At 42.3% G+C, this 19,851-nt stretch overlaps 1 protein-coding gene across 3 annotated transcripts in view; it reads right to left on the bottom strand.

Annotated features, from left to right (window-relative positions):
* tarbp1 (TAR (HIV-1) RNA binding protein 1) overlaps positions 1-19,851 on the bottom strand; it is a 159,331-nt gene that overhangs the window by 20,519 nt on the left and 118,961 nt on the right. The window contains exons 28-30 of one of the 3 annotated variants that reach the window (XR_013547647.1): positions 16,818-16,942; positions 10,073-10,222; positions 7,341-7,454 (exon numbers count right to left, since the gene is read on the bottom strand). Coding sequence is in view for 1 of the 3 variants with exons in the window: in XM_078405386.1 (XP_078261512.1) it covers positions 7,318-7,454; positions 16,818-16,942 (262 nt within the window). In the remaining 2 variants the exon portion in view is untranslated. Of the gene's footprint in view, positions 1-7,317; positions 7,455-10,031; positions 10,223-16,817; positions 16,943-19,851 lie in introns of those variants that run through there. The other 2 variants (XR_013547648.1, XM_078405386.1) reach the window with 2 other exon arrangements.

Here is a 19,851-nt window from a genome sequence, read left to right as displayed (position 1 = left end):
TCTGCACTCCTTCCACCTTAATGACATCCTTCCCATAGCAGGATGACCAAAACTGAACACAATACTCCAAATACTAAGCACAATACTCCAAATACTGAACACAATACTCCAACATACCTTGTTTAAAGAGAGCTAAGACTTACGTGGGTAAAAGTTAACATATTTATGAACTACCTAGACAAAGTGGACCCGCGGGGCCCAAACCTCTCCTGCATTGGTGCAGCACCCTGTCCTTCCCCCTCAACACCCCCCCCCCTCACCCTTCTCCCCCACTCCCCCCTTCCCCCCTCCCTCCCCTCCTTTTAAACTTTAAAATGTGAATAACTTAAAAAATATAACACCGATTTCAATAAAACTACTTGCATTATCACTAAAGTGACAATGGTGAGCAAAGTGGGCCTAAAATTGTCGCGCTATCGTGTACCGTTTTGGCTGAAGTTCAGTCACAAACAAGATAACAAACGAGAGTTTTAGTACATAGATGCTGTTGATGATACTATTACCTTAACTACAATGTACTCAGTGATGGTGTTAAATATAAAATTGTGTACTCTTCCATAAAATTCAATGAAAGTGATAAAAATATTGATATGTGGCTTCAGCATTTCCATTAGGTTATTGAGTAATTAGTGTTTGAAATATTTATTTAATGTCATCTCCTATTTAAATATCACTGCCAATTTCTAAATGGAATTTTACTATCCATACATGAGTCATAATTTTTACACATTACCTTTATAATTATTGCTCAAGCATTAAAAAGAATGTTCTATCACATGGTTTTCTGTAATAACAAATTTCTATAAGATAAATTGCAATCAATCATAATATATTAAATATATGTTAAGTATATTTTCTTCCAGATAATTGGGTAGGTTGTAGTGTACTTTCAGGGATTGACTAATATTAGTTAAGGGCCTGTCCCACTTAGGCGATTTTAAGGCGACTGCCGGCGACTAGGCTGTCGCCGAATGTTCGCCGGGGTGTCGCGGGCATGATTGTGAGGAGTCTTCAAAGAATCGTAGTGGATCTCAGCACGTCGCTGAGAAATCATCCAGTATGAAATTTCTCGGCGACACCTGGCTTGAAGCCTGGTATCATTGCTTATTGCGGGCGCTGTCGCATGCTGTCCCCAGGTTTGCTAGGTTCTCTTAGATGCATTTAGAAGCACGTAATATTAAATTAAGTAAAGTCATTTGAAGATACCATAAAATACTTGTGTTTAACCAATTTATTTACCGTCAGGACATTTGACAGGTAGATTGGAGGCAACAGTTTGATGGTCAGGTAAGCGTGGGAATTTTCGCGATGTTTATGGCCATCAGCAATTACATTTAAAGTAGGCTCCCAACCCAGATATGCAACCCAGAAACCAGATATGCATCTCCTGTACATTTTCAAAGAATGCCCACACTCCACACAAAAATCCATTTAACCACTTTTAAAATTAAATTTCTTAATACTGCTATTAGTAAACTGGAAGTCAATCCAGTTTATGCCTTGTTACCGTGAAGCTTGGTTTTCAAGTAACCCGGGCAAGATGTTATATTTCAAAACTCTCAAGTAATTACCGACTTGTCAGTGATTTCAGCGAAATTTAGGACGCCAGAGAGGCATTGACAGCGTGGGAATTTTGCGATGTTTCCGAAGACGGTGTAATCTTGACCTGACTCGGCATTGTCGTGGTCATTGTCGTAAGGTAAAAGAAAATTTTGGCGATCTGTTACAACTTTGACAGTCGCCGGCAGTCGGCTAGAAAATCGCCAAAGTGGGACAGGCCCTTTAGTTAGCTGAATCTCAGGCAGAGAGAGACATGCAGTCAATAATTCATCATCTATCTTCCCATCCCACCATTACAGAAGCCAGCTATCACTCCGTGAAAAAGCTGAGTGTACTGTTTACAATAAAATCTAAGAGTCTTGACAGCAACCAGTTTTAACACTTATTTTCCAGAAGTAGCAACACCTAAAGCACAAACAAATTGGAAATTTGCTCAAATATATTCAATTCACAAAATATAGGGCAAATTTCAGTGGGGTAATTGACTTCCCTTTAATCTGTCTCAATCATCAAGAAAAAGGAGGGTGTTGTTGACATATTATCAAGTGCTACGATACGCTGTTGGGTTAGTTGGCAGAAGGACCACTTGGCTCTCCTGTCTCCTCTAAACTCAGTCCAAATGGAGAAAACACTGAATTGCAGGTGAGGTAACGCCAACAATGCTAAGCAACAAAGGTGGACTTGATAAGTGCAGCAATGAAAGAAACTAGGTGAACTTGAAACCGATCAGGTTTATTTTCATAGGCACATCCCTCCACCCTACCAATCTAGTTTAAACCCACCCGTATAGCACTAGTAAATCAGCCTGCCAATATATTAGTTCCCTTCAAGTTGCATGTGAACTGGAGGGGAAGCAATATCCTGGCAGGCAGGTTTGCTAGTGCCACATGGGGGGTTTAAACAAGATTGGCGGGGGAGGGGGGGGGGGGGAAACCCGAAGCAGGACCGAATGCAGGTGAGAGACTGGTGGTCGGTATGGAAGGCGATGAAAGAAACTTCAGTGAACATTATAGGCAGTAGCATGGCAGGGAGCGAGGAACGACCATTGGATTGAATTGTATTTACTTTAATGCAAGAGGCTTGATGGGTAAGGCGGATGAACTCAGGGCATGGATAGGTACCTGCGACTGGGAAGTTGTCGTCATTATGGAAACCTGCTAATGGAGGGATAGGACTGGCAGCTTCCTTGCAGAGGATTCCAAAACACAATGTTGTACAATAATCTATTTCAATCATTGTTTATATTTTAACAATCAACTACTTAAATTGTACCGAAGGGGAAACAATTCAGTTATTTATACTTCATAGTTTGTGTGCGCGTGTGTGCGCTTGTATATCCGCATGCGTGTGTGCGCACATTTGTGTTTGTTTACACACACATGCGCACAGGAGCCTTATAAATGACAACTTTTCTGCCAAAAATAAACCCTACCAACTATTCCTATCAACAGATTTACATGCGTGTAAAATAACAATTTTGACATAATTAAAAGGTTAAAAATTATTAACATTACTTGGCACATTGTTTAATATGATTTTCCATGATAGGTTTGATCTTTAAAAGTCTCACCTTCTGGGAAAAATCTGTTTCTTCCCCTCCAAATCCACATGCCCATCCTATCCCACCAGCAAAGGGGGCTCACTGAAGACAAATGCACCAATCCACTGGGATTGGTGTACTCAGTTCCTCTGCATTCAAATTACTCAGCACATTTTCATCAATTTCCTTCCAATACTTGGTGGTTTTCTTATATTCTTAGTTCAGAAAACGACATGTACAAATAGCTCAAAAAAAATATTGTCACCATCTGTGGTTGAAATGTAAGATTTTCTGTTAGCTTCGTCTGATATCATCAGATTAATATTAATCGTAACATTAATATTTATTATAACATCAGATTAATATTAATCTTAACATTAACATGGATATCTTTTTTGTTTGACTGAACATTACAAATACAGTTCCCTGAAAGTTATGGGTAGGAAGGAACTGCAGATGCTGGTTTGGACCAAAGATAGACTCAAAAAGCTGGAGTGGCTCAGCGTCACTCCTTCTGGAGAGAAGGAGTGGGTGAAGTTTCGGGTCGAGACTCTGAAGAGGGGTCTCGACCCAAAACGTCACCCGTTCCTTGTCTCCAGAGATGCTGCTTGTCCCGCTGAGTTGCTCCAGCTTTTTGTGTCTATTGTCCCTAAACGTTATCTTCGACTGACACTGACTCCATATCCAAATGTGCTATTCGCTGTAATCTTTGTTTTGCAAGTTAACCATTTTTTAACGAGCTCATTGCGATACTTTCATTTGAGATCTGCTTCTTCAACCAATTGTGAGTTCTTCTGCAGGTGAAATACCAGCAGAACAACCTTCTCTCACTGCCAGCTGATATATTATTTATCAGCTGATAATGACACCAGTGGTCACCTTGAACCTATGCACTCTGGTATTTGACATTTTAATCTGGGGCGGGGGGCGGCGGGGGGTAGAGGGGTGGTAAAAGGGTTCTGTCTGTCTATCAGAAAAAGTACTGGCTATCTAATGAGATAAGGCTGGCAGATTTATTCCCTGCAGGAAGTCAGTCACCCAGAATTTTTAACAACAATCCATGACGAGAGGTCATAGCCTCAGAATTAAAGGACGTTCTTTTAGGAAGGAGATGAGGAGAAATTTCTTTAGTCAGAGGGTGGTGAATCTGTGGAATTATTTGTCACAGAAGGCAGTGAAGGCCAAGTCAGTGGATATTTTTAAGGCAGAGATAGATACATTGGTGATTAGTATGGGTGTTAGAGGTTATGGGGAGGAGGCAGGAGAATGGGGTTAGGAGGGAGAGATAGATCAGCCATGATTGAATGGCGGAGTAGACTTGTTGGGCCGAATGGCCTAGTTCTAGTCCTATCACTTATGATCTTATGAATATTAATTCACAACCCTCACCAAGATCATGTTATCAGTTGGGATTTTAACTGAATTTTACACATTGTTTAAATTGCATATCAAGTTTTATAATGCACAATCATTACGGTATAAAAGCCCAAAGCACTTTGATGCAGTAATACATTGAAAGAATTAATGGCACAACCTACATTTTCTAGGATACAATTGCCACTATTAGAGATAAGCTCAGCATAGAAACAGGAAGTTAAATACATATTGGTGATGCACAGATGTGAAACAGCAGGTGCCAATCTTATCTGGTTTACAAGGTACGTAATGGATGGCTGGAACCTGAAGCTGCCAAAGGACAAACAAAGATGAAACCAGTGCAGCAGTATTTACATAATGTGAAATTTCAGAGTTTAGTGCAAGTTAAAAGATGGCTAAAAATATCCAGTTTTTATTATATTCATTAACTAAAATGTTCTAATTCTATTTTACTTAGATGTGTGATGAAAGGTAAATGACACAGCGAAAGGACATGATTAAGGCAGGAAAGGTTTAAAAAAGATTCACAAGGATGTTGCAGAATGTACAGAAAAGATTAACAGGAAAGTTGCTGGGACTGGAGCACTTGAGTTATAGAGAAATTGCATAGGTTGGGACTGTTCTCCCTGGCGTGAAGGAGATTGAAGGGTTACCTTGCAGAGGTTTGTGAAATCGTGGATTGCTACTGTCTATTTCCCAGGGTAGGGGAATCCGAGACTCAAGGGAAAAGGTTTTGGAACTGAGGGGAGAAATTTAAAGGGGATCAAAGGGCCAACCTTTCCACACAGAATGTGGTGGGTGCATGGACTGAGTTGCGGAGAAAGTAGTAGTGGAATGGACAGTGACAACATATAAGAGGCATCTGGACAGATTGCTGAATGAGCTGGGAATCGAGGAACATATAACTGACTAGACTGAGGTGGACCCGTTGGGTCCAAATCTCTCCTGCGGGTCTCTCCTGGGGCAACCCTCCCCCAACTGACGATCCAATGGCAACCCTCTCCAACTGACATAGCCCGTTGCCGGGTGGGGAGTGTCCCCCGGGGCCGTGGGGGGCGAGGGGGGGACAGGGAAGGGGAGAGGGAACCACTTATCTCGGCCCCGTGCCGCCAGCACTGCAGCCAGAGCGATCCATGGACCGAAGCCTCTCCTGCAGCACAGCAGTGATTATCGGCGAAGGCCATCTTGTTGGGCCCACTACCGCCGCGCTGCACCACGGGAGGAAGGCTGGGGCACGCCGGGACAGGCGCCGGTCATCCCGGCGGGGGGGGGGAGCGCATCTATTAAAGTTAGTGGCAGCTTGAGGACTCAGCAGCCCCTCCCCCTCATTGGCCCCAAACCTCTCCTGCATTGGTCCAGCACCCTCTCCACCCCCACCCCCACCCCCGTCACTTACCCACTCCATCCCCCCTCAACCCCCCTCTAACCCCCACTAACGCACTCGATCCCCCCTCAACCCCCTCCACCCTCACGCACTTACCCACTCCATCCCCCCTCAACCCCGCTCCTCACCTCCCCTCCCTCACCCACTCATCCAACTCCATCCCCTCTCAACTCCCTCCCCCCCCCCCCCCCCCCACCCTGCTCACACACTCAACCACTCCATCCCCCCTCACGTGGCCGGAAGCGAGCTGCGGCTCGCTACGGGTCGCTATCGTTTACATCTTCTCAAAGTCGAAAAATCATAGGTCGCCCCAACTGCGCACGCGCGGACTGACGTGGAAACGCAGCTTGTCCTCCTGGGGGGAGGGGGAGTGGGTGAGGGATGGGGGGGGGGGGAGGGATAAGGGGTTGTTGAGGGGGATGGAGTGGGTGAGTGGGGGATGGAGGTGGGGGGTTCAGGGGTGGATGGAGTGGGTGCGTTAGCGGCAGCTCGTCGCCCCGGAAACCCCCCCCCCCATTTGGCCACCAATCCCGTCACTCTGCCAGGTCCCGCTCCTGGTGGTCATCGTGGGCCCCCCCCTCCCTCATTGGCCGCCACTCCCATCACTCGTGCGGGTCCCATTGTGATGTCAAACGCATCTGACGGCCAGGGACTTGGAAATGGTCATCTTTAAACTTTAAAATGTCTCTAACTTTAAAAATATAAGACCAATTTGAATGAAACTTGCATTAAGGTGACCCCAGGACAATGGTAAGGTGGTCCTAAAATTGTCACGCTATCGTGTGACGGGGGCACAAAAATAAGGAAGGATTAAAACAAACAAGATGAGAGTTTTAGTAATATATATATATATATATATATAGATGTAGGCGCGAAATTGGTATAGATAGATATGATGGTTGGCACAGGCTGAATGGCCTGTTTTAATGCTGTACAATCTTATGACACAGGAGCTGGCTGGGAACTTAATGTTGGGTAGAGAATCAACATTTTGATTTTTTTTACACAGGTTAGCTAATATCAACAATGCTGTCTAGTGCATGTAAATAAAAATATTAAATGCTTGGCTCAAAATAGACACAGATAAAAGCAATTACCACCTCTAAAGGTTCTGCAGTTAATAAAGTACAGTCAATTGCTATATTCATTCTAACATTGGAATAGAGGCGATCAATTTATGTACCCCAGTAAGCTCTTATATTTTAAAGAAATGCTAATTATAGGATAAGGGAGGAGAGTAGAGCATCCAGAGGGAACCTGGGCAATCAAAAGTTGAATAAAATGCAAAGAAATGTGGTTGGCAAAGTAAACTGGGCTATTTTCCAGACACAAACAAAGTGTTGCTTTGCAGCTTATTTTTTGTCATCCAATCAAAAGCACAAAGACCATGATTATTTCCCTGTTAAACTCGACCTGTTATCAGTTGAAAATCTGACTGTTTGAGGGACGTACTCACCCTAACAACAGCAAGGTTTTATCCGGGAAACTGTAGTGAGCAAGGTCTTGGCTGTTGGCTGTCTGTTCCACTCCAATGATTGTGTGCCCCTCAGTTTTATTTTGCTGCAGGTAGTCAATTAGCTGATCAGGTCTCACCTACAAAACGGAGAGATTGAAGATGAAGACACACGACATTATAACTTGCTGGTGACTTGCCCATCACGATTCACTCTTTACTGGTGGACTAAGCAAATGTTTCACCTTTCTTCAGCCTTGTTATTTTCACCTCTTTTCTGACACCCATTTATCCTCTTTTCACCTCTAGGTTTTGTCACTTATTCCACTCATCTGCCAATCACACAATCTCCCCCCCCCCCCCCCCACACTGTGTCTACTCATTACTTTCCCAGTTTTGTCTCACCCCCACCTCTCTTTTCCAGCTTTCTCTCCCCCCCCCCCCCCCCACCTTCTCTTTCAGTCTGAAGAAGGGTCCCGACCTGACACGTCGTCTGTTCACTCCAACCACAGATGGTGCCTGACCACTGAGTTCCTTTAGCACTTTGCAGATGCTGGAATCTTGAGCAAAAAACATTCTCCTGAGTCTGTATTGTTTTCCAGCAAGGTTAAATCTCCCCTCAGAGATCTTTGCATGCTTCCAATTCTGGCTTGTTAACCTGTTCAGTGCCACCCCCGAGTATACTTGAATCATGGCCAGTAGTGAAAAAAAAACTTGGCAGTGAACAGATTAATGGTCATTTACAGGATGAATGGGCTTCATTGACGAAGGAAGCATTTACTGTCCATTCGAATATGCTCTTGAACTGAATGCCTTGCTCGAGCAATTTAGAGGCCAAGCAGAAGCAAACTTCATTACCCTTTATTATCACTAACTTGCCAGACTGAGCTAGAATGACAAATTTCCTTTCCAATAGGACTAAAGTGTACCATATGGATTTATACAGCAATCTGGTCATTTCAAAGTCACCATTCCACTACTGGCATTATATGATAGACTATTTAATTAACTAAATTCTCCAGTTGTTCTAACAAACCCAATTTATTCAGTGCACTACTGGCTTTCTGTTCGCTTAGCCCCAAGTTCCTCATAAATCAAATCCTTTATACTGTTCCTTAAAGTCAAAGGTTTCAAAGGTCTTTTATAGTCACATGTACCAATTAAGGTACAGTGATATATGAATTACCGTACAGCCATACGAAAAAAAGCAACAAGACTGTTGGCCTTCATAACAAGGGGAGTTGAGTATAGGAGCAAAGAGGTCCTTCTGCAGTTGTACAGGGCCCTAGTGAGACCGCACCTGGAGTACTGTGTGCAGTTTTGGTCTCCAAATTTGAGGAAGGATATTCTTGCTATTTAGGGTGTGCAGCGTAGGTTTACTAGGTTAATTCCCGGAATGGCGGGGCTGTCATATGTTGAAAGACTGGAGCGACTAGGCTTGTATACACCGGAATTTAGAAGGATGAGAGGGGATCTTATCGAAACGTATAAGATTATTAAGGGGTTGGACACGTTAGAGGGAGGAAACATGTTCCCAATGTTGGGGGAGTCCAGAACCAGGGGCCACAGTTTAAGAATAAGGGGTAGGCCATTTAGAACTTAGATGAGGAAAAACTTTTTCGGTCAGAGTTGTGAATCTGTGGAATTCTCTGCCTCAGAAGGCAGTGGAGGCCAATTATCTGAATGCATTCAAGAGAGAGCTAGATAGAGCTCTTAAGGATAGCGGAGTCAGGGGGTATGGGGAGAAGGCAGGAACGGGGTACTGATTGAGAATGATCAGCCATGATCACATTGAATGGCGGTGCTGGCTCGAAGGGCCAAATGGCCTCCTCCTGCACCTATTGTCTATTGTCCATAAGACGTACAACTAGATAAAAGTTAACATTAACATCCACCACAGCGGATTCCTCACTGTGATGGAAGGCAAAAAAGACCATCCTCTTCCTCTTTATTCTCCCGCAGTCGGGGCAGTCGACCGAAGGTCCTGCAGCCGGCGGTCGAAGCCCCTGTGTTGGGGCAATCGAAACTCCCGCGTCGGGGCAGTTAAAACTCCCGTGGCTTGGTTCCTGAAGTCGGTCTCTGACCAGAGACCGCGATGTTAAGTCCGCAAGCACCCACGGTTGGAGCTCCAAGGATGACCCCTAGCAAAGGGAACTCGAGCTCCGCAATGTTAAAGTTCCGTAGGCTCCCCGCGGTGGAGCTCTCGAAATCGGTCTCCAGCAAAGGCCGCCAACTTCTTGATGTTCGGCCGCAGTGCGGACGGCGATACGATACGGAAAAAAATCGCATCTCCGTCGTGGCCAGAGATTAGAAAAAGTTTCTCCCAACTCCCCCCCCCCCCCAACATAAAACAAGCTAAAGAACACTAAAAACATGCATTTAACACATACTATTAAAGCACAAAGAAGGAAAGGACAGACAGTGCTGGCGCCACGCGATCATTGCTTTAACTAAATTTTAGTCCCCTATCCCAGCATGTTGTATAGAAGGGTTTGTTTGATCACACTCCCTAAAACACATTGAGATGTTCATTGAACAAATGATGTTCAGTTTGGCTCTGCTGCATTCCGTATGCAGGTAATTTTGAGAAATGTCATTGCCAATATCATGACTTGCCTTGTAATGATGGCCAACAGCAATTACATAGGGTGCCTTGGGTAGCTAATAAGACAGCACTCAAGTGACAGGAGTGCTACCTGTCTTACCAATCATCTTACCATGAAAATTTCCAAATCAAAGGCTATCCCTTAGCTTGTACCTTAGCTGCAATTCTCATTCCAGTAAATAAGGAACTTGGTATTGGTTTCAGTGAGGCTGTTTACTTTTACTTTCTCTTGCTGTTTTTTGTTCATTCCATATTAAACAAGCTGGTATTGATAGTCCCCTTCATAAGCTGATTCCTGAGGAACTAATGTAGAAACAGTGAAGCTCTTTATAAAAGAATAACTATTTACCCACATTTATAAGTTCAAAGAACACAGAAAGATGACCGTTGCTGCATAATCTCTAAAACTGTGCCTGCGCACAAGGGCTATGGTGTGTACCATCTACAAAATGCACTGGAAATAAACATCTAACCTATTCCAACAGCACCTCAAAAGCCCACAATATCTGCCATCAGGAAGGACAAGGGAAATCGATCAAGTTGCACAGCATCCAGATATGGAAATATATTACTGGTCCTTCATCATTGCTGCATCAATACTCTGGAATATCCTTCCCAACAACTTGATGGGGAGTACCTTCACTGGAAGGACTGCACTGGTTCAGGGCAGTCGCTCATCACCAATGTCTCAGGGGAATTTCCGGATGAGTAATAAATCTTGGCCTTGATAATGATACCCTGATTGTGAAAAGTGAATACATTAAAAAAATTAACAGCAAACCATGGAGAGGTTCACTTAAAACGTTACGACCAAAGAGCTCTGAGCAACAGCTTTTAAAGAACAGATTACTTGGAGGAATCAGAGCACCACCACATGTAAGGTGCTCTTTACACCAGTTACTATCACAAAATAAGCACTCCCTCAGAGGAGGCTCCTCCAGTCCAAACACTATAATCAATGAAATGCGCATTCCTGAGCTATTGGGTGGAAATGAATAAGGCTACAAATAGTGACATTATGGCCCTCAGAAACAGAACAGCAAGTTCCATTGGGCATACAATGTAGATTTTTATAAATGAAGGTTAAGCTGATTTGTAACACGTGGCTTATAAGTGCAACATTTCATTTATCTAATTTATAATTTAGTAAGTTAACATATCAAAAATTACAGTAATACAATTTTCTATTTGATATTTCAGGTGAATTATTTAATTGAATTATCACCCCCTGTATTCCATATGCTTAACCTAAATCTCACTCAGATACTAGCTTAATATTGACAGATTGCCAAAACTCAAGAGTTAAATGTCTCATGAAATAGCTTCAGCATTTTCAAATATGCACTCAAAAACAGAGCTATACCAGAATGTAATCCTAGACTAGTCTAATGAAATACAACTCAACGTTTACACCAGTTACCAGAAAGGCTTCAAAAACAAACTGCTCCATTTCGCTGATGCACATTGTGACTGCTCTTCTTCAGTACCTTAAATATCAGATTCTCACTTTGCATTAAAGTGCTGGCATTTAAAATTAACAGGGAAGCAAGCCAAAACTACATCTTGACGAGCCAGGCCTGAGTGACAGGAGCAAAGAATTGCAAATGCTGTAAATCAAAAACAATAAACGGAGAAAGTTGGCAGTTCTCAGCAGGCCAGGCAAAATCTGTGGAGAAATTGGCTCTGTTTCCCTCCACAGATACTGCTTGATCTGATGAACGCTTCCAAGATTTTCTGTTTTTGTTTCTTTTCTGAGTGGTGCTTCCTGAATGAGATGTTGCAAGTGCCAAGTTTGCTATAATAGCCGCATTATTAACTATCCATGTTTATGGATACAAAAATAGAACGTGCAGGTGCTTGGCAGTTTCACTAATTCCTGCCCCTATTCCACCAGATTCTCAGAGGGCTTTAGTAATCATTTCAAAATATCATATCTGCAGCTGAGCTGTTCACTTTTGGAACTGAAATGTAGCCCATTTCACATTTGCATACTGCTCTTTCCAACAATGGAAGATAACGTTCCTGTAAGGTGAAGTTGTTTTGCCCATAAGTAATCATTTAAACTCTATTACATCAGTTAACCGACCTGATATTTTACAGCAGTAAACCAAAACCTGGAGGCATTATGATTTATTAAAACAACGCCATTGTATAACTATCAAAACATAAAATATTGGTGTAACTCAGCAGATCAGGCAGCATCTGCAGAGGGAATGGAAAGGCGAAGTTACAAGTCGGGGCCCAGCTTCAGTTTCAAACTGATTGTAGTAAGGCGGAGAAAGCTGGAAAAGAGGTGGGAGCGGGACTAAGCATGACAGTGACAGTGGAGACTAAATGTAGTGGACAAGGTTGGATGTGAGCCCTTGTATCACACTCTAACCCACTGTGGTCCCCTGATGATAGGTGTCGGAGGAGGTGTATGGAAAGTGTTACATTCATGTGGTAGCAGGAGAAAGCACCCAGGGAGGGGTGGAACAAGGAATTCTTCAGTTAAGTAACACCCTCCCTTCCCCTCAATTTCTCACACTATCCCGTCCCTCTTTACTCCCTTCCAACCCGCCCCCTCCCCTTCCACTGATATCCCTCCCTCTGGCTTTGTATTTCACTCCTTCTCTTCTCTCCTTATCTGACACCCTTGTGTCTCCTTTTCATCTCTCGCCTTTACTCCACAGATTACTCCACCCATGTGCCAATCAAGCCCCCCTCACCTGTATCCATCCATCATTTGCCAGGCTTACTCCCGCTCCCTCCACTTTTCCAGCCTTCTCCCCCCTACTACAATCAGTCGAAGAAAGATCCTGATCCAAAGCATGGACAATCCATTGCCTCACAGATGCTGCCTGACCTCTCAGTTACTCCAGCAATTTGTGTTTTGTTCAAGATTCCAGCATCTGCAGTTCCTTGTGTCTCCACATAGCCATGCAGCAAAGTATTAAATCGGTTGATCATATCCTTACGTAAGCATGTGCATAAACTTAAAATAAGCAGAGTAAGGGTTTGAGTAGTTTTGTGTTAATTGACCCATTGACACTTATAGGTGAGAGCATTGCAATCCTTTAATTGTCTATAGGTAACAACAGACTGAAATTTAAACGTTAAATTTAATCACACATTAATTATACATCTAATATACTGTATCTTGTGGTGCGCTAACCCATGCAGTCGGTTGCCATCCTCTTCAGTTTATCAAACAAACACAGGTCTCTATAATAGTATACAGCTGGAAGATATGTTACCAGTTTGTGACTTCACTTAATTTATCAGATATTTCAGCCCAATAGGCTGATATTTACTGAGCAATTGTAACTCATATGACCGTCTCATTTGTCAATGGAAGGGCTAAAGGGCACTTTCAAAACATAGGGTGAGGGCAATGAATATATCCGATACACCCTTCAGAAGTAACCACTGCTTGGAAATACAATTCCACATACGTGCTTGCTGAAGTAACCAGATTACTTACAGCTCAACAAAGATAGAGGATTATGGAAGCACTCAGCAGACAGGCAGCCTTGGTGGAAAAACAAAATAGACAATAGACAATAGGTGCAGGAGTAGGCCATTCAGCCCTTCAAGCCAGCACCGCTATTCAATGCGATCATGGCTGATCACTCTCAATCAGTACCCCGTTCCTGCCTTCTCCCCATACCCCCTCACTCCGCTATCCTTAAGAGCTCTATCCAGCTCTCTCTTGAAAGCATCCAACGAACTGGCCTCCACTGCCTTCTGAGGCTGAGAATTCCACACCTTCACCACTCTCTGACTGAAAAAGTTCTTCCTCATCTCCGTTCTAAATGGCCTACCCCTTATTCTTAAACTGTGGCCCCTTGTTCTGGACTCCCCCAACATTGGGAACATGTTTCCTGCCTCTAATGTGTCCAATCCCCTAATTATCTTATATGTTTCAATAAGATCCCCCCTCATCCATCTAAATTCCAGTGTATACAAGCCTAATTGCTCCAGCCTTTCAACATACGACAGTCCCGCCATTCCGGGAATTAACCTAGTGAACCTACGCTGCACGCCCTCAATAGCAAGAATATCCTTCCTCAAATTTGGAGACCAAAACTGCACACAGTACTCCAGGTGCGGTCTCACCAGGGCCGGGTACAACTGTAGAAGGACCTCTTTGCTCCTATACTCAACTCCTCTTGTTATGAAGGCCAACATTCCATTGGCTTTCTTCACTGCCTGCTGTACCTGCATGCTTCCTTTCAGTGACTGATGCACTAGGACACCCAGATCTCGTTGAACATCCCCTCTTCCTAACTTGACACCATTCAGATAATAATCTGCCTTTCTATTCTTACTTCCAAAGTGAATAACCTCACACTTATCTACATTAAACTGCATCTGCCATGTATCCGCCCACTCACACAACCTGTCCAAGTCACCCTGCAGCCTTATTGCATCTTCCTCACAATTCACACTACCCCCCAGCTTAGTATCATCTGCAAATTTGCTAATGGTACTTTTAATCCCTTCATCTAAGTCATTAATGTATATCGTAAATAGCTGGGGTCCCAGCACCGAACCTTGCGGTACCCCACTGGTCACTGCCTGCCATTCTGAAAGGGACCCATTTATCCCCACTCTTTGCTTTCTGTCTGTCAACCAATTTTCTATCCATGTCAGTACCCTACCCCCAATACCATGTGCTCTAATTTTGCCCACTAATCTCCTATGTGGGACCTTGTCGAAGGCTTTCTGAAAGTCGAGGTACACCACATCCACTGACTCTCCCCTGTCAATTTTCCTAGTTACATCCTCAAAAAATTCCAGTAGATTTGTCAAGCATGATTTCCCCTTCGTAAATCCATGCTGACTTGGAATGATCCTGTTACTGCTATCCAAATGCTCAGCAATTTCGTCTTTTATAATTGACTCCAGCATCTTCCCCACCACTGATGTCAGACTAACTGGTCTATAATTACCCGTTTTCTCTCTCCCTCCTTTCTTAAAAAGTGGGATAACATTTGCTATCCTCCAATCCACAGGAACTGATCCTGAATCTATAGAACATTGAAAAATGATCTCCAATGCTTCCACTATTTCTAGAGCCACCTCCTTAAGTACCCTGGGATGCAGACCAACAGGCCCTGGGGATTTATCAGCCTTCAGTCCCATCAGTCTACCCAAAACCATTTCCTGCCTAATGTGGATTTCCTTCAGTTCCTCCATCACCCTAGGTTCTCCGGCCCCTAGAACATTTGGGAGATTGTGTGTATCTTCCTCAGTGAAGACAGATCCAAAGTAACGGTTTAACTCGTCTGCCATTTCTTTGTTCCCCATAATAAATTCCCCTGCTTCTGTCTTCAAGGGACCCACATTTGCCTTGACTATTTTTTTCCTCTTCACGTACCTAAAAAAACTTTTGCTATCCTCCTTTATATTATTGGCTAGTTTACCCTCGTACCTCATCTTTTCTCCCCGTATTGCCTTTTTAGTTAACTTTTGTTGCTCTTTAAAAGAGTCCCAATCCTCTGTCTTCCCACTCTTCTTTGCTATGTTATACTTCCTCTCCTTAATTTTTATGCTGTCCTTGACTTCCCTTGTCAGCCACAGGTGTCTCTTACTCCCCTTAGAGTCTTTCCGCCTCTTTGGGATAAATTGATCCTGCAACCTCTGCATTATTCCCAGGAATACCTGCCATTGCTGTTCTACCGTCTTCCCTGCTAGGGCCTCCTTCCAGTCAATTTTGGCCAGCTCCTGCCTCATGACTCTGTAATCCCCTTTGCAATACTGTAATACTGACACTTCCGATTTTCCCTTCTGCCTTTCCATTTGCAGAGTAAAACTTATCATGTTGTGATCGCTGCCTCCTAATGGCTTTTACCTCTAGTCCCCTTATCAGATCAGGATCATTACACAACACTAAATCCAGAATTGCCTTCTCCCTGGTAGGCTCCAGTACAAGCTGTTCTAAGAATCCATCTCGAAGGCACTCTACAAACTCTCTTTCCTGGGGTCCATTTCCAACCTGATTTTCCCAGTCTACCTGCATGTTGAAATCTCCCATAACCACCGTAGCATTACATTTGTGACACGCCAATTTTATCTCCTGATTCAACTTGCACCCTATGTCGAGGCTACTGTTTGGGGGCCTATAGATAACTCCCATTAGGGTCTTTTTACCCTTACAATTCCTCATTTCTATCCATACTGATTCAACATCTCCTGATTCTATGTCACCCCTTGCAAGGGAATGAATATCATTCCTTACCAGCAGATCAACCCCACCCCCTCTGCCCACCTGTCTGTCTTTTCTATACGTTGTGTACCCCTGAATATTCAGTTCCCAGCCCTGGTCCTCTTGTAGCCATTTCTCAGTGATCCCTACAACATCATACTTGCCCATGACTAACTGAGCCTCAAGCTCATCCACTTTATTTTTTATACTATGCGCATTTAAGTACAACACTTTAACTTCTGTATTTACCTCCCCTCTCACATCGGTCACGAATGGCCCTGCCCTTAATCTCTTTTCCCCTCTAGAACTTCTGTTCCCATTCTTCCGAGAGTCTTCTGCAATATCTCCTGTATTCCCTTTAACCTCATCTTCATATTCACAATTTGTTAAAATGGTGTTGGTGCTCAAGGGCCCATAATCAGAATGAGTAAAGTGAGAAGACAAGCATGTTTAAATTACAGAAAGGAGCAGGTAGGAGAGAACAGAGAGAATGTCATGACATTGACTCTGTTTCTCTCCACACTGATGTCAACATAAACATTTTCTGCATTTTCTGATTTTGCTTCATATTTCCAGCTTCTCCAGTTTTTAGCTCCAAAGGCTCAAGCTCATTTCTCTGCCCAGTTCTGCAGTGTGGAATCACTCTTTCACCTGTTAATTGATGATTTATGAAGCCTTAGAAGATCAAACAGACAACCTTGTACTCACCTCAATGACAGTTAGCCATTGTTCTGCAGAAACACTGAGGGCCTGAAATTGTTTGTCATTCACACAATGTATGTTGCTCACAACCAGTGCAGAAGCCCCAAATATCTCGCATGTTCGACACAAACCTGAGAAGAGAGTACATACAATATAACGACTTGCAAGAATAATTCTGAATCACCATAATAAAATCTGAACTCAGGGGAAAAATAAGTTAACTTCTCTCAGTTGATTTATTCAATGCTTACCAAAAGTAAACTTGCATTTTCATTGAAGCTACTTTAAACCATTCATACAGCTGAATAAAAGAATGCAAATCACAAGCTCACAGCAAAATTAAACATCTGATTGAGGGCTAAGGAGAAACTATTTGTTAATTAAAGGAAACTTTTCTTTCTGCACCGACATGTCATGAAAGAAAAATAAACAGAGAAATGTATTGTGTGCACCACTTTAAGGAGTTCTTGAATTGCAAAAATAAAATGATTTACAAGGGAGAATTACAGAAAATCATTGACATCAAAGAATGCATCCTAATTCAAAAAACATTTAAATAGATTACATTTAATGAAAGTTTTTTTTTAAACTACAATATAATGGGAACAAAAACAGAAATTGCTAGAAGTAGCGAGTAGGTCAGGCAGCATTTCTAATAATAGTAACAGAATTAAACTTTTCAAGCCAAAGCTTCTTTGTAGATAAAATCCACATTTTATTCTCACACAGAAGTATTCTTACGTTTTTGGAAAAGATTTCATGTACAAAACAAAGTTATCACCACAAGTACATCAAAAGATGCAAAGATAACACTTAAATTTTTACAATGTCAAAATCAATTACAATTTAAATTCAATAGAGACTACGTAATATTAAATCTGATAAATTAAACTAACTGAACTGTGGCAGAACATAATGAAGCATGGAAATTTAATTCAGAGACCTCTACAAGTTTTCCATGAAGAATTATCAGCTGCAGCTGGAATACGTGTTTTCTGCCAGAAATAGCATGCTATGATTTTTGTGTTGTATAACACAAAATAAGTCTACATTGAAGAATATAGTGATTTAATATACAAGGCTTTGCTTTTCTTGCTAAATTCATATATGGGAACAGTTACATGACCATAGCTTGGACATAAGGAGTATGGCTAGTTAAAAGTGGTATATAATAAACATATAAATCTCAGTTAACAGTTGCATGCTTTCGTTCGATATGCATTAGATACCAGCAAAATAGTCAAAGGTCTTTGAAATTTTGATCTTTAAATGGAGAGTCATTAAATGCTTGTTTTCTGCCTCCTTTTAAGTTAGCACATCAGTTGACTTATGGTAATGGCCCACTCTTTAGCCTCATCAGCATTTATACTGGGACTCAAAAACTAAATCCAGGTCTGAGCTGCATGAAACAATTCTCTTTGTTTGCAGATGGATGCAATGCATCACTGAAAAAGGAGGGCAAGGACCGTTCCAAAAAAAAAAAAAATTAAACTCCAAACCCTTCCTGAAGGGTTCTCGTATCAGACTCCTTTCAACATCCTGGAAAGTTATCTATGAAAAAAATGTGGAAAGAAAACCAAACAAAATCAGATACAGATGGATCAATTTCCTCAGGGGGAACTTAAAGGCAATTTTAAGGCCGTTGCTGTTTAAGGCCAAACTAGGCTGTTGCCGACAGTTCGCCAGGGTGTCGCGGGCATGATCGTGAGGAGTCTTCCAAGAATTGTAGTGGATCTCGGCGTGTCGGTGAGAATTCAACCAGTTTGAAATTTCTCGGCGACAGTTGGCTTCTCGCCAGGTATCGTTGCTTATTGCGGGCGCTGTCGCATGCTGTCCCCAGTTTTGCTAGGTTGGCTTAAATGCATTTAGAACCACGTAATATTAAATTAAGTAAAGTCATTTGAAGATACCATAAAATACTTGTGTTTAACCAATTTATTTACCGTCAGGACATTTGACAGGTAGATTGGAGGCGACAGTTTGACGGTCAGGTAAGCGTGGGAATTGTCGCGATGTTCATGGCCATCAGCGATTACATTTAAAGTAGGCTCCTAACCCAGATATGCATTCCAGAAACCAGATATGCATCTCCCGTACATTTTCAAAGAATGCCCACACTCCGCACAAAAATCCATTTAACCACGTTTAAAATTAATTTTTTAAATACTGCTCGTAGTAAACTGGAAGTCAATGCAGTTTATGCCTTGTTACCATGAAGCTTGGTTTTCAAGTAACCCAGGCAAGATGTTATATTTCAAAACTCTCAAGTAATTACAGAATTGTCAGTGATTTCAGCAAAAATTAGGACGCCGGAGAAGCATTGATAAGCATGGAAATTTTGCGATATTTCCAAAGACAGTGCAATCTCGACTTGACTCGGCATTGTCGTGGTAATTGTCGTAGGGTAAAAGAAAATTTTGGAGATCTGTTACGACTTTGACAGTCACCGGCAGTCGCCTAAAAAATCGCCTAAGTGACAATCACCTAAGTGGGACTGGCCTTTAAGGGAAGTTCTCTTTATTCCTCAGAGAATAAAGGTTAAATCAATCTAAATCTATGTTTTGCTATCATTTTTCTTTCCAACCAGTGAGCTCAGAAGAAAAGACCACTGCGAAATCTCCTCAAAGTTTTCAGAATACAGTATGTATTACCACACATTACATGAGAACTACAAACAAAGAAAAAATGAAATGAAATAGGAAACAAAAATTGAGAAGTAAACTATTTTAGAATATGTAGCCAGCAAAGACGCACGTGTAATGGACCGAAATTTCTACAAGGAACTAATTTGAGATCAGTGCCTCTCAGCACTTTGCTTTGCTTGAATAACCCCAAGGCAAACTAAGCACTATTCAACCACTGAAGATGGAGGAGAGAAAGTATGCCTCAAGAGCTTGAGTTTATTTTCCAACCATAAAAGTGAAAGGCACCCACAAATTCTAATTTAAAATATTGTTCTTTTTACACTAATAAAACTCAGTATTGTCAATGTGTCACATCAACCATGCATTTTGCTGATAGAAGGAAACATTCAAAATCT

Source organism: Rhinoraja longicauda, chromosome 9 (assembly GCF_053455715.1).
Source record: "Rhinoraja longicauda isolate Sanriku21f chromosome 9, sRhiLon1.1, whole genome shotgun sequence".
Lineage (NCBI taxonomy): Eukaryota > Metazoa > Chordata > Chondrichthyes > Rajiformes > Arhynchobatidae > Rhinoraja > Rhinoraja longicauda.
Note: the sequence above shows the minus strand (reverse complement) of the source record. Positions and strands in the feature narration are given on the sequence as shown.